At 29.9% G+C, this 15,120-nt stretch overlaps 1 protein-coding gene across 8 annotated transcripts in view; it reads right to left on the bottom strand.

The window, feature by feature from the left end:
• Positions 1 to 15,120, bottom strand: part of LOC122635294 (thrombospondin type-1 domain-containing protein 4-like) — a 92,816-nt gene that overhangs the window by 13,709 nt on the left and 63,987 nt on the right. For 6 of the 8 annotated variants that reach the window (XM_043825338.1, XM_043825339.1, XM_043825337.1 and 3 more), the window contains 2 exons: positions 2,588 to 2,663; positions 386 to 537 (listed from right to left, as the gene is read on the bottom strand). In XM_043825338.1, coding sequence (XP_043681273.1) covers positions 386 to 537; positions 2,588 to 2,663 — 228 coding nt within the window. Of the gene's footprint in view, positions 1 to 385; positions 538 to 2,571; positions 2,670 to 5,343; positions 5,466 to 15,120 lie in introns of those variants that run through there. The other 2 variants (XM_043825342.1, XM_043825343.1) reach the window with 2 other exon arrangements.

The raw sequence follows: 15,120 nt of genomic DNA, 5'->3' as shown, positions 1-15,120 counted from the left end.
AAAAAAAAAAGAAAAAAGAAAAATCGGAAAAAAAAGAAAGAAATAATTAAAAGTACAAAGAATTATCCAATCTGTATCATTCAATAGCTTTCTTACCAAACATGATACTAGTCAAAAATAATTTTGATAATTAGTAGAAAAATAAATCGAAGGGACAATATTATTAAAAAACATAAGAAATTGTTTACAAACTGTTTGTTAAAAAATTGTTTACAAATTGTTTGTTAAAAAATTGTTGTTAAAGAAACATTTTCCAATAACTCTCTCTCTCTCTCTCTCTCTCTCTCTCTCTCTCTCTCTCTCTCTCTCTCTCTCTCTCTCTCTAATATAAGCATATCTAATTATTTGAAAAACAAGTCGAGCCGTTCTCGATAATCTCTCTTACCGGAGAGGAACGCATTCTCGTGATTGAGATTGGATACCCGTGCCACAGGTTCTTGAACATTCGCTCCAGCTGCTCCAGGTACCCCAACTACCTCTCGCACGATTCTCGCGACCAATTCCAAATTGAGTTCTCTCCTGTAGCATATGATAAACCTGCAAGATAAACGAGAATAATCAGAGGAAAGGATGAAACTCGGCGTTTTACTTGGTCAACTTGGAGTTTATTGGCAACACGCAAAGCGTTAAATCCAGTCAACGCGCGAATGGTTGCGGTGTATAAAAGTGGATGGAGTGGGGGAGGGGATAAGGAAGGGTGATGAAGAGAAAAAGAAGAAAAAGAAAAAAAGAGAGCAAGTTCGTTTCTCGTCGATAATAATTAAATCGACGTGAGAAAAACGATACTACCGATTTCATAGTAATCGCGTTTCGAATATCAAATAGATATATCGAGTCACTTGTTGTATAATTAATGCAGATATTAGGAATCCAAGTGTACAGTGTACATTCAATAATAATTGGAACGTACGTACGTTCGAACATCAGGTGGTATGCTTATTTCTATATCGATTTATCGAACGAAATTCGATCTATGTATATTACTTGCAATTACTTATTTACGTTATATTCTTACGTATATACGTGTATTCGTGATTTAAAACGATCTTTCTGTATATTTTGAATGTGTGAGTACGACCGTTGTAATCGAACTAACTTATCTGTCGGTTCTTTATGTTATATCCTTGTATATATATACATATATTCGCGATTTCAAAAGTCCTTTTCTTTATGTGCGTTGAGTGTGCGAGTATTAACGTTGTAATTGAAGTAGCTTATATATTGTAAGATTTAAATTTACATAAAATCAATATAAAATTATGAATAAAATTTCTGATACCGTTATAGGTTTTTTTTTTTTTTTTTATGTAATATTATAAATTATTTATAATTATTATTGATTCATTGTCAGTTATGAAGAAAATATTAATATAAAAATATAGACTGTTTTACAGTTCTCTCTTAGAAATAAAATAATATTATTTATGATTAACAATAATTATTATTAATAATAAAAAACTATAGTAAATAACTTAAAAAAGATTGTCGTAAAATTAACGATTCAATGGAGACTATATTGTGCATCTATTTCAAATGTTATCTAATGTTATCTGTACGTTCCAATTATTACTAATCTATTATCAGTTATTTCAAATTTGTAAAATGATAGTATAATTAAACAGTATAAAAAAAATTTTTGTAAAATTAAAAGTTCATTGCACTCTATATTGTGTATCTATTTCAAATATTATCTAATTTTACTTATACGTTCTAATTATTATTAATCCATTATCAGTTATTTCAAATTTGTAAAACGATAGTATAATAAACAGCATAAAAATGATTTTTGTAAAATTAACAGCTCATCGCACACACTTCGTTCTGTGTTTATTTCAAACGTAATCTAGCATTATATATATCTTCCAATTATTTCTGAAAAGATTACTAAATAGGAAAACTTCACGACGCGATAATATTTTGAAACGTTAACTATTATATACATCTGTAATTTGATGTTGACCATTATCTCATGTCAGATGATACGTCACAATTATGTTCTTTCCGTACGGAAATATCTACGTATTTCGCTCTTCGCGAAAGATCGTTTATGCAGTTTTGTTTTTGTGTAACTTTAATCAAACGGATTACTACAACCGTCTCGTTTCGAGGGCACGTTTGGTGATATTCCGGTGAAACATGATACGATAACGCCGGACACGATATCACGTATTTGCGTTTTGCAATTTACCCTTGCTTACCGTTTTAAGAAACGTCCTTGCAAACAAGCTCGGCTTTTGCTCGTTCGTAATTTAGGAATCTGCTCGGTGTCAATTAATCATTCTTCTCGTACCACCCAAGAATAACGTCGACGTAATTTTCGTATTAATTCACGTAACTGGATTAAATTAATATTCAACGGAAGATGGAATGCCAAGGAGAAGATATCGTGTTTATGGAATAACGTAATCATGTTAAAGCTATCGCGATCTTGAACGAACGACCATTGGTAATATTTTATTTTTAAATTTAACAATTATTTAATAGTTATATCATTAAAAAAAAAAAAAAAAAAACAAGATTTGATTTATTTTAACAAATGGATTGTAATATTAATTAAGAAAGATTATTCACCTGTGTGAAAACTTACTTCGATCGGATACTTTTCTGGTATATGCGAAGATGAAACGTTGACGAGCATGAGTGCGATGAAAATCAGTATCGATCTGAAATAAAAAAATGATTCAAATTGGAATTTTCGAGAAGTGGCTTAATTTTGTTGATCATATTGTTTTTTAGGTTTATATAATTAGTATATAATATAGTTATGTACATATAACATGACGACTGTAAACATGTTAATCGTTATTTTCAACATTAGAATTATCAAATCTATCGATAATGACGAATTTCTGTTTTTCTTCATTTATTATTGTAAAATTAATGAAATAAAAAATAATAACGAACGATAGTTCCAATGTTAACGCGTTGTCCGTTCAATCGAATTTTATATAAATTGATATATTCATTTAATAATAATAATAATTTTCATAATTCTTTTTTATTTTTATCTTTTATTATTATATTTATATATCTATTATTATATATTATTATAAATTATATATATATTAATATGTATTGTATATTATCTACATATAATAATATAAATATATAAAATATATTTCTTTTGTAAATATAAAGAAAGAAAAAAAAAAAAAATAGAAATTTAAAAAAAATTTTAAATACAGTCAATAAAATAGAGTGTTAGTTATCTTATAGGGTACTCAACATGTTAAAATAATATCATAAATGATCGCGAACTAAGCATCGTAGCACGTACTATGACGAAGATAAAACCATAAACGATCCGCGTTTCTTCGGCAATTACCACACGTGTAATCTTTCGTGTTGAGGAATATTAGATAGAACGTGCCGCAAAAACGGCTGAGTTCTACGAGCTCGTGAATCGTTGAGTGCGTTTGTCGGTGGCAGTGATCCTCTTATCTCTCTTATCTCCCACCCATCTCGCTTCGTTAAGCTAGAAATCTCAAGAACGCGGTTTTAACCTTTTCCAGATGGGCACGCCAAGCGTAGAATTTCCCTGATGTTACTTTGAACGACTTGGTATAAAAGTGGTTTATTTTTAATAATAATTTTCCACTCGGGAGATATTAGCTCTAGAAATGGCTACATCAATCTAGGGCATTAACACTAGATTTACTAAAAGGGTCAAGATAATTTGTTTGATATATTATTTTAATGATTTAACAGAACTAATTTTTATGAAATCTTATTTTCTACAAATCTTTATTTCCAACGTATATAAATAATTAATTTTGTAAACGTGTTTTCCTTTTTTCTTTCTCTTCTTTTTTTTTTTTTTTTATTTTTTGTCTAATATTTATAGTATGTAATATTATATTCTCTCTCTCTCTCTCTCTCTCTCTCTCTCTCTCTCTCTCTCTCTCTTTCTCTCTCTCTTTCTATATATAAATATATATATAGATATAGATCGAGATAGATCATTTTGATTATTCATAAAATGCAGGTAAAATCTTGATTTTATTATACATCAAGATTGTTCCGAAACTTTTTAAAAAACTATTAATATCTTTAAATGAATTTGTTTTCCTGAAAATTTAGGGGATCGTATAACGGACGAGAATTATTTAATTAGTAAGATCTTGAATAAAATTAGTTTGCTTATAAAAAGATTCACGATTACGTTTGACTATCGATTAGAATTTCTCTGATGCTACTTTTGAACGATCTATAAATATTGTATTTAGTTTCATATATGTATGCAACAATTGATAACGTTTTTATTTACGATCATAAGATTACTATTGATTACGAATCTTTTACGAATCTAGTTGTTCTTTTTCTATTTTTTATTTAACATTTACATGTAATATTAAAACTTTTATATATATTCATCAAATGGATCAGTTTAACATTTCACAGAACGTAGATCAAATTTTAATTTCATTGCAACTGTAAAAAGTTTTTCCTAACATTTTTAGATTGTTCCAATACGTTTGATTGAATTTATTTTCTTAATATTTCGATGTGGATTATTTAATTATTATGATTTCGAATAAAATTTGTTCCGAATGAAAGTTCATTTATAAAAAGATTCTTAAGTACGGTCTGCTTATCGGTTTAGAATTTCTTTAGATGGTACTTTTAGAACGACTTATGAATATTACATTAGTTACACACATATATGTACCATGTATAATATATAATATAATACAATTTGTATATTATATATTAATAATACATAATACAATTTTTTTCAAGACTCATAAGATTCCTAATCATTATGAATTATTTATAAATACGCTTTTTCTTTTTTCAATCTTGTATCTAACATTTACATGTAAAATTATATCTACTATATATCCCAGAGATATATCATTCTAACAATTCACAAAATGTAGATAAAAATTTCAATACGATGCAATCATCAAAAAAAAAAAAAAAAAAAAAATAAATAAATAAATAAATAAATAAGAAATTTCTCGTAACATCTCCAAATCGTTGGAATACTTTTTACAAAATAATGAATACGTTTGATTGAATTTATTTTCTTAATACATCGATATGTATTATTAAACAATTATAATTTGGAATAAAATCTTTGTCCGAATAAAAGTTCGTTTATAAAAAAAGATTCATAACCACGGTCGATTTATCGTTAAGAATTTCCTTAGATGATACTTTTAGAACGACTTGTAAATATTGCATTAGATGCACAGATGTGTGCACCTACTAATAAAATTTTTTTTCTACGATCATAAGAACCCTGATCATTATGAATCGTTTGGTAAGTAAGTAACCGATCGGAAGTAGTCGTTCTTTCACGGAGAAATCATGATGAAAATCGAAGGATGCTGAGATTACCTTTTAATCTTGAACGAAAGGCCGTCTCGATTCGCTATCCGAGAAGCTACTGGATCGGTAGGCGCCACTCCATTTCGCTACGGTAATCGTTAATAGCGTAAAGGCTCGTACGAAGAAGAAGAAGAAGAAGAAGAAAAAGAAAAAGGAAAAAGAAAAAAAGAAGAAAAAGGACAAGAAAAAGAAAAAGTAGAAGAAGAAGAAGAAGAAGAAGAAGGAAGGAGGAGTACAGTGACGTTCGTCGTTCGAGTAAACTGTGCCACTAAGCGCTAATAACGTTTCACTTGTAGCGTTTTCTCGGAAAGCTTAATTAATCATTACGCTTGGCCCGGAGCGTATTCGTATTTAAGAGTGAGTGAGAGAGAGAAAGAGAGAGAGAGAGAAAGAGAGAAAGAGATGGGAATAGTAAGAGCAGTTAGTGCATAGAGAAAAATATAGTAGATTGAGAGTAGCCACTGGTATTCGCTTAAAATCAGAAAACTTGCTCGCCATCTCGGCTTTCCACGCGATGCGTTCGTAAATGATGCGTAAGAGTGGGACGTCTCGGTGCGTGCGAGCGAAGCGACGAAGCATCGCACGCGTACGAGAGAAAGAGAGAGAGAAAAAGAAAAAGAGAGAGAGAAAAAGAAAGAGAGAGAGAGAGAGAGAGAGAGACCGCTTTGCAAGAGAAAACGCGGTAAGATCGGCGAGTTTTTGATTTTCTTTCTTCGTTTTGCCATTCGGGGTCACGCTCGAGAGAACTCGCGTGTAGAATCTTGTTTCAAAGTCGTCGAGCTTGTTCGTTGGTTAAAATCGAAGATGTTAAGGGGAGTTTGGAGGAAAAAGGGAAAAGAAAGGAAAAAAAGGGATAAAAGGGAGGAAAAAAGGAGAAACGAAAAAGAAATAGAATTTTTCTTCTTCCTTTTATTTAATATCTCAGAAAGAAGAATTTTTCTCTCTCTCTCTCTCTCTCTCTCTCTCTCTCTCTCTCTCTATCTCTATCTCTCTCTCTTTTCACTTCTTTGATTCTTTGTACGATATTAAAATTTTTTTCATATGAATGTTTCCTTTCCACGTGTGACACAAGCCGGTTCTTCTCTTTCCTCACCGATCGTTCTACTTTCGTTCACGCGAACCACATAACTGAATTTAATGCTTCGAATAGCATTGAGATTTCTTGCTCATGAAAGTTTTTAACGTTCCTACGCCATTGAATACAAGAGCGGCATTGTCTAGGAGGCTGCGTGGAAAGCACACGGAATACGTTCGCGCGAGAGAAACACTGCACTACGTACTTACTTACTCACTTACTCACTTACGTGCGATAGCTAAGTCGTTTAGAATTTACGAGGGAACCGAGATAGGGTCTATCGATCGTCAACGAACTATCGTTCCTACGTCACTCTACTTCCGCATTTGCTTGAAAGGTTTCATCGATTAAGTCAATTAACGCCTTGTGAATGGATGAAAATCATTGGCAGGCACTTATCATTTTCTAAACTGTATTTACTTGGTTTTTTTCTCTCTCTCTCTCTTTTTTTTTTGTTTTCTTTTTTCTTTCTATACCTGTTAGTTTTTAATATCGGTAATGTTTAATGTAAAAAAAGAAAAAAAAAAAGGAAAAAAAAAGAAAAAGAACGAACGTAACCATAGATATCTCTTATTTACGAAAATTTATGAACGAGTTGAGAATGAATACGTACATTTGTGTAGAATTCGTTCGGAGCACTCTGCGTATTAAATTTAGTTTTTAAATGAACTAATTGCTGAAATTTCACCCTAAGGAAATGAGAAACGCGATATGAAATGTATAGAAAGTGTTATCTATTTATTCGTTTTAAGTATTTCGATGTATATTAATATTAATTTTTATAAATTTCTTCTTATTTTAAACAATAAGAAAAATTTCTTTCTTACGTTAGTTATATGTTATTAATAAAAGTTAATTATATATCATTAATAAAATAAAGACAGTGCTAACACGTACTTTGCGAATATATTTTTCGTATGACAAAGACCGACGTTTATGAGAACACTCGAGATAATACGATACTTTTAGAAAATGGTTTTGATAGAAAATCAGATTTTTAATTATAATCAGATGTTCAATCAAAATTTTAATAGAACATGCAAAATCAATTCACATACATGATAATAAAGAGGAAATTCAGAATTTCTTAGAGATTTATTTTCAAATTTTTAATGCATTATTTTCTTTGTATTGTTATTTTAGGGAATAAAGTTATAATAGAATTTTAAGTTTAATAGAATTTTAATTTATATCAATTTTCTTTCACTCTCACGAGAGAGAATTTTACAAAATATAACAAATCTTTGAAACACGAGTTTCTTTTTTCTAATCTCTCTTTTCTTTGTTCAAACGAAATGTCAAACTTCTTTTACTTACATTATATTATTTCTTTTACGTACATAAATATTATTGTCTGGTATTCATTAAATAATAATATTTTGTTCTCTCATAATACTTTCTCAATATATAAAACGGTAGGGATTTTCATGTTATAAGAGGTTTACCTATAATAGCAAAAACTTTTAATTGAATTTCTTCGTCGTATTGCTTTCTAAAATAAAACAGAATATAATACACTGCGATGAAACTTCACCGATGAATGGTATTTACAAGATTTTTTGTAAACTAACATTCGAAACGTTCATTTACCGTATTGAATAACTCCACCAAAGAAAAAGTTAAAGAAAATTAACGTAGTTATGTTATATATAATCATTAGATACGAATAATTAATTATTCAACGGCCTCATTCGTCGCGTTCGGTATTCGGTCGCGTTTAAATCCGATTATTAAACAAACTTTATTTTCAATACAAAAAGTCGAGCATCGATCGAGCGCTTTCGTTACTAAAATTACAAAAATTTTAATATAACGAATCAATCATCGATCGGGTGCTTTCGTTGGTAAAATCAAAAAAAAAAAAAGAAAAAAAAAAAAAGAAAAGAAAAAGAAAGATTAAAAAAAAAAAAAAAACGTCGTCGTCAATCGTTTCAACTTAGAGTTAACGACCTCATTCAATTAAATCAATTCGTTACAATCTTCATCTATTTATTTCATTTAAATCAGATCGACGAAAGATCTCGTCTAAAGTGTATTAGAGCCGAGTTTTCTCGAATGATAGAAAGTGTATCATTAAAAGCAATTCATCGTATCCTCGGAAATAGGAAACGTGAATATGTAAAAGTAAAAAAGAAATATGGCCGTTAAAGAGATTTAAGATAGATTTAAGAGTAACGTAAGGAGATGGAACAGAATAAGGATGACGTATTAAAGGAGGATAGGGGTAAAGGAGATGAGGGTGAAGAAGATAGGGGATGGAAGGAGTAAAAAGAAAAAAAAGAGTACGAGTCGTTGTCGTCGAATACGTCGTCACGGTGGTCCTTCTCGTAAATTTTCGTCGTCACCAGCTGGACCAACCAACCGAACGGATACGCGTACGTGCATCCGGAGCAAAAAGGGATTCACGACCGTGAAACATGATGCACGATACAGGTACGAGAGGCATTGTCTCGAGACGGTATGGATCTGAGGAGAGAAGAGCGAGAGCAAGAAGTCGCCCTCGGACAATGGGGCGTGAGTCTCGAATGGCCTCTCTAATGATATCGGAGCACCTCGCTCTCTTTCTTTCTCTTTCTTTCTCACTCTCTCTCTCTCTTTCTTACTTTCTTTTTCTCATTCACTCACTCACTCACTCACTCACTCACTCGCTCGCTCGCTCGCTCTCTCTTTCATTCTTACTCTTTCCTACTCCTACCTACCTCGTACATAAAGTTCCTCACGAGAGCATAAACAACGTGCCGACATAACGACTGTTCTCGCGTATACCGGGTAGCCGGTTCGAATATCAAATAAATTATTAGATATCTATCATTCGAGTATACTGAACCGATATTTGAAAGGAATTATTCAACGATTTATTGGTAGTTACTTGTTTAAAGTGCTTATAAAATTGCTATTTATAATTTATATGTGTGTATAATCTATCTGTTTGTTTGTTTGTTTGTTTGTGTGTGTGCGTGTGTGGTATTAATTTTTTTGTATTTATACAAATGTTAGAATTATTATTTTGTTATATAGTAAATGTTATTTTATTGACAACATATATAAGTTTATTTTATCCTGAGATATTGTAATTGATAATTGATATAAGTAAATATATAAATACGATCAAATTGATTGAGATCTGTATTTCGATCTATTCGATGATCTTTGAATATTAGATATGTAAAGAAAAAAGAACGTCCGTTTATATACAAATAATAATCAATATAGATAAATATAATAAATAACGAATAAATAATAATAAATAAATACACGTATAAATACGATAACATTAGGATAAAATTGATTAAGATCTAAGTTTTCATCTATTCGATAGACCTTTAACCATTAGATATTTAAAAAGGAAAGAACGTTTTTTTGCCTGCTCGAAAATGATAATAATTAATATACATAAATATAATAAATAACGAATAAATGATAATAAATAAATACGATAACATTAGGATAAAATTGATTAAGATCTAAGTTCTCATCTATTCGATAGATCTTTGACCATTGATATTTAAAGAGAAAAGAACGTCTGGTCGAGTTCATAACACCGTGTATAATGGCGTAAGGCGTGCGGACGCATATCGATATGGCACACAGGTGCGTTCGAAGGGTTCGCGATCGTATGTTTTGCGGCGTTGTTGTTACACCAGAAGGCCGTCACCGTCGGTTTCCGATAACTGTACACTCCCATAGACTCGACTGTAGCTATGGTGGACCGTACTCGTTGTCGTCCTCGTAAACTCTCCCTCTTTTATTTCCCACCCTCTTTGTTCTTTTCTCTTTGCCTCTTGTGTCATAACAGAGAAACGCGTTTACTAATGTAAACTTAAGTAAAGCTAACATTCGGATTTAAAAGGTCATATTTTATATAATATTCCCTTGTTCTTTTCTTTTCTTTTTCTTTCTTATTATAGACGTTCATCATTTTAGACGTTATCTGTATAATGTTCAAAAGTAATACGAAAATTTATTACCATACAATTTTCATATCATAAATGTTGTTGATATAAATATTATTTTTTTTTCTGTATTTATTTATTAGTATTTACATACATATGATAGTCGAATCATAATGGTGGTATATGTAAAATTTATTAATGTAATATATATTTATGATATTATTTGAATATTATATATATATATATATATATATATTTATATTTTTTATTAAATAGATTTTAATGGATCATCATTAATATCCACTCTTCGAATAACGCAACGAATGAAATAGTAATCGGATGGACAGAATAAATCGATGTCTATGGCCTTTGAAAGCTGAAATCGAAGCGACATTTAAAGGTCGAACAATTCCCTCTAGTGTGATATTTCGTTCGATTTGGAGAGGGAAGATGGAAGTAGTCTGGTTTTTTATCGATTTTGAAGAAAAATTCTCTATTTAAAATCGCAATATTTTATATACATATATATATATATATATATATATATATATATACACATATATACATATAGAAACTACTTTCTATTAAATATATCTACCCACAATAAAAATCGACAAATTAAAAATTATTATGATTAAAAAATGACGAAGAAAATCTGAAATCCAAAGAATGATCACGAATAAAATCATTCGTTTATTTGCATCCTTTTTTTTTTCTCTTTAATTCTTTTTTTCCTTTTTTTTTTATTCGATACCAACTTTAATTCGAATCGAAGAAGAAATTAAAAGAAGATATAAAATAAAAACTTGAGAATGTATCGGTTAAATAAGGAAACTAGGTCACGAATCTGGCAAAGATGTGAGGTATCGATCGATGAAAGAGAAACGTATAGGATAGATAAAACGTAAAGACCTGTCGTAGATTCTTTGAACGATCTCGAAACGCAGGTGGTCTGAAAGACTATTTCGTTCTGTCACGGGAACTACATCAGACTACCTTGAAATACATACAATAAATACGTACCTCGGATCTAACGTTTGGAAACAAAAAAAAAAAAAGAAGAAGAAAAAGAAAAAGAAAAAGAAAAAAGAAAAAAAGAAAAAAAAAAGAAAAAAGAAGAGAAAGAAAGAGAGGGGAAAAAAACTAGGTCAAGAAACACCTTCGACAGACGGCTGTTAGAAAAGTCTAATTAATTCGGTGCAAGTACTTACTCGAATAACTCCGAGAGAGTTACGAGCTTAATGATCTTCTTTCTCATTTTCGCAAACCGGTGAATACGATAAAATTTTGTTTCTTTTTCTTTTTTTTTTTTGTATATTTGATATAAGAATGATAATATAATGAATATAAGATGATAAGAAACTCCTCGGCATATTTTTTACGATAAAATTGTTTTCTTTTATTATTATTATTATTATTATTATTATTATTATTATTATTATTATTATTATTTATTGTTTTTTTTACACAATAAAATTATCAAATTACGTTAGAAGAATAATAATGTGATATTATTCGCGCGTATCGTTCGTTAAATATTTAACTAATATAAATGATTTATCGAATATTCTAATAATACCTTTAAAGTATAATATTACATATTCTAAATGGACCTTCCTTTTGTGCTATTCAAAGAGAAATAGAGGAAGAGAGAAAAAATGGAGAGAAAGAATATAAGTAGGTTTTTTTCATAGTCCTGAAAGACGGAAAGAGACGAGTGCTAACGCATTATGCGATTTCCATGTCGAGTGGAGCCGACTAATTTTCAAAAGGTTACCCTTGTAACACAAAGAAAGAGGATATTTTTTTTTCTACCTCTTTTTCTCTCCCTTTTTTCTCTTTTTGGAAGATCCCATATACGTAAGTAAGTGAATTTTTATCATCCCGGTTCGAACTCAGGTTCGCGAGCCATGACGAAACGTGAATTTAAACAGATGCAAGTCTCGATGGAAAACGACGTTCATATATAATTATATGGCTTTTATGGCTTTATGTATGAATAGATGGTTGTACGAGTCCTTGAATCTATTGTTTGAATATCTTCGGTCATTTTCCTTTTGCACTCGAAAGATCTTAATGTTCGAAGATAAAAGAGAATATGAAAGAGAAAAATCGTTTTATCGATAATAGATTATTGAAAAGCTAGTATAGAAAGACATATGACAATATTAAATGGATTGTACATTGTACTCGGAAGAATATGAATTATTTTTTAAAAACAGCTGTCCATATACACCTATATGTATCTTATTAAACCGTTTGCATCATTAACTCACATATGTGCTCAATTTACTTGGTCATTATCATCAGAAAGTATATTTGCCTTCTTAGATCACGCTTAGATTGTTAGAGAATAGCAAAAGGTGAACAAAAAATGATATTTCTGTTGTTTAAACGATGAGTTTTAAATGACTTTATGCATAGACCATTATAGTGTCAAAAAGAAACCATTAATCTACATTGTTGTCGTTATCATCGACATGTATATATGTATATTTACCTATATACATAAGTAAGGATCTCTTTGAGAGGTTCTTCATTTTTTCGTAATTTATCATCGTAACCTTTTTTGTTCTTTTACTATTCTTACTTCTTTTTTCTTTCTTATTTTTTGTTATTATTTTTCTTTTTCTTTTTAATCACTTTACTCTAGTATTCAATATTTTATATTTCTCATATCTTATAGGGACAAAATAATTCTTGCGAGTAACCACGCAAAGTACAATCAATTTAAATTTTTATAATGATTTGTGCACGTACTCGTCTCTTTTATTTTATTATGAAAAAAAATCAATGAAACGTTATATATATATATATATTTTTAATATTTATTTATTTCAGATATAATTATTTTATTTGTTTTAGATATAATTAAAAAAAAAAAAAAAAGAGAATAAGAAACAAGAAAATTTTCTTCGATAAGAGTATACTTTTTATACTTTCGTATGATATAAATGGGTGTAATATCCATTAGATTACTCGATAATATTCTAAAAGAGAAACACGAACGAAAGATAATAAGTTCGGTTGAAGTTCGAAACTGTTCTATTGAAAAATGAAATAACGATAAAAGAAAAATATTTACAATTTCGATTGTATAAAGTGAATGGAAGAAAAATCATTTTCAATAATTGATTATTGGAAAACCAAACATGAAAACACGTATAACAATATATGAGATTCATTTTCTTTATACATACATACATACATACATACATACATACATACATACATACATACATACATACATACATACATACATACATACATACATACATAAATACGCACGTATGTGTGTATATGTATATTGTATTTTAAAGAAAATGAAATATTTTCAAAGATAAGTAAGCCTAGTATGGTTATTAATATGGATGACATCAAAAGAGAAAGATAAATGAAAGAGGCCAAGCATGGTGTACATAAAATCGATAGTACAATTTCTCTCTCTCTCTCTCTTTCTTTCTATAGAGAGCGAGCACGTTTTATTAATATTAAGAGTTATCGAATTAAAATTCCGTCACGAGCAACGCACTCGCATAGATTGAACTCGCGAGGATTCAACTAACCAATGTGAGACCTCGTGAGAAAGAGAGAAAGAGAGACAGAGATATACAGATAGAAATAAAAAAAGAAAAAAAAAAGAGAGAGAGAGAGAGAGAGAGAGAGAGAGAGATACAGAAAATCAAATAAAAGTGATATCTATCGTTGACTCGGTCGATTACACGACTGATTCGTTCTAATCTCGGAATAGACTGGATAGTATCGAAAGTCGTATTTATGATCAACAAATTCGATCGATCAGCATTCCGCATTGCGTTTATCGCAATGTGCATACGGACACGCAAAAGCGATATTAATAGAAAAGAGGATGCGAAAAGAAAACGTGATATGAATGAATCAACAACAGAGATTCGTGTTGATTCCTCGTGATGTATAGAGAAAGAAAGAAAGAGAGAGAGAGAGAGAGAGAGAGAGAGAGAGAGATACACAGAGGGAAGTTGAAAGAGTCGCGGACTCTTTCATTTCTATTTCTTTTAATATCGTCGACCATCAGAATTTCAAATTAATTTTACTACTCCATCCATTTTTCCGATCATTTTTTCCGATCTTTTCACAAAGATATAAAAAATAAAAATATGAGATTCGTTTTGTTTTTTGCAAGGTATAGAAAGAAAGAAAGAAAGAAAGAAAGAGGGTGGAGAAAGATGAAGGGGGTTGGACTCTTTTGATTTCTCTCTTTTTTTCTTTTATCCTTATTCAAATGAAGATATCAAATTAATTTTATTTCTTCGTGCAATTCTCCGATCTTTTTTTCTTTTCTCTTTCTTTCTCTACTCTTTTCACAAAAATACAAAAAAAAAAAAAAAAGAAAAAGAAAAAAATAAATAAATATGAGATTCGTTTTGTCTTTTTGCGAACTATAGAAAAAGATGAAAGGGTTGGACTCGTTTCATTTCTCTTTTTATTTAATCATTATTATGAAGATATCAAATTAATTTTATTTCTTCATCGAGTTTTCCGATCTTTTTTTTCTTTTCTCTCTGTTTCTCTACTCTTTTCACAAAAATGCAGAAAAAGAGAGAAAAATATGAGATTCCTTTCTTCTTTCGCGAAGAAAGAGGACGAGGAGAGATTAAGTGATAGTGTTTCTCATTGTTTGTTTGTTTGTTTCTTTCTTTCTGTCTCTTTTTTTTTCTATCTTCGTCATTAAGATTTCAAATTAATTCTACTTCTTCATCCGGTTTCCTGATAATTTTTTTCTTCTTCCTACCCCTTCTCATAAAATCTAAACAAAAATGAATTTCGTGTTGTTTCCTA

The sequence above is a fragment of the Vespula pensylvanica genome, chromosome 17 (genome assembly GCF_014466175.1).
Source record: "Vespula pensylvanica isolate Volc-1 chromosome 17, ASM1446617v1, whole genome shotgun sequence".
NCBI classification, from domain to species: Eukaryota; Metazoa; Arthropoda; class Insecta; order Hymenoptera; family Vespidae; genus Vespula; species Vespula pensylvanica.
The sequence above is the reverse complement of the archived record's forward strand: the minus strand, read 5'-3'. Positions and strand labels throughout refer to the sequence as shown.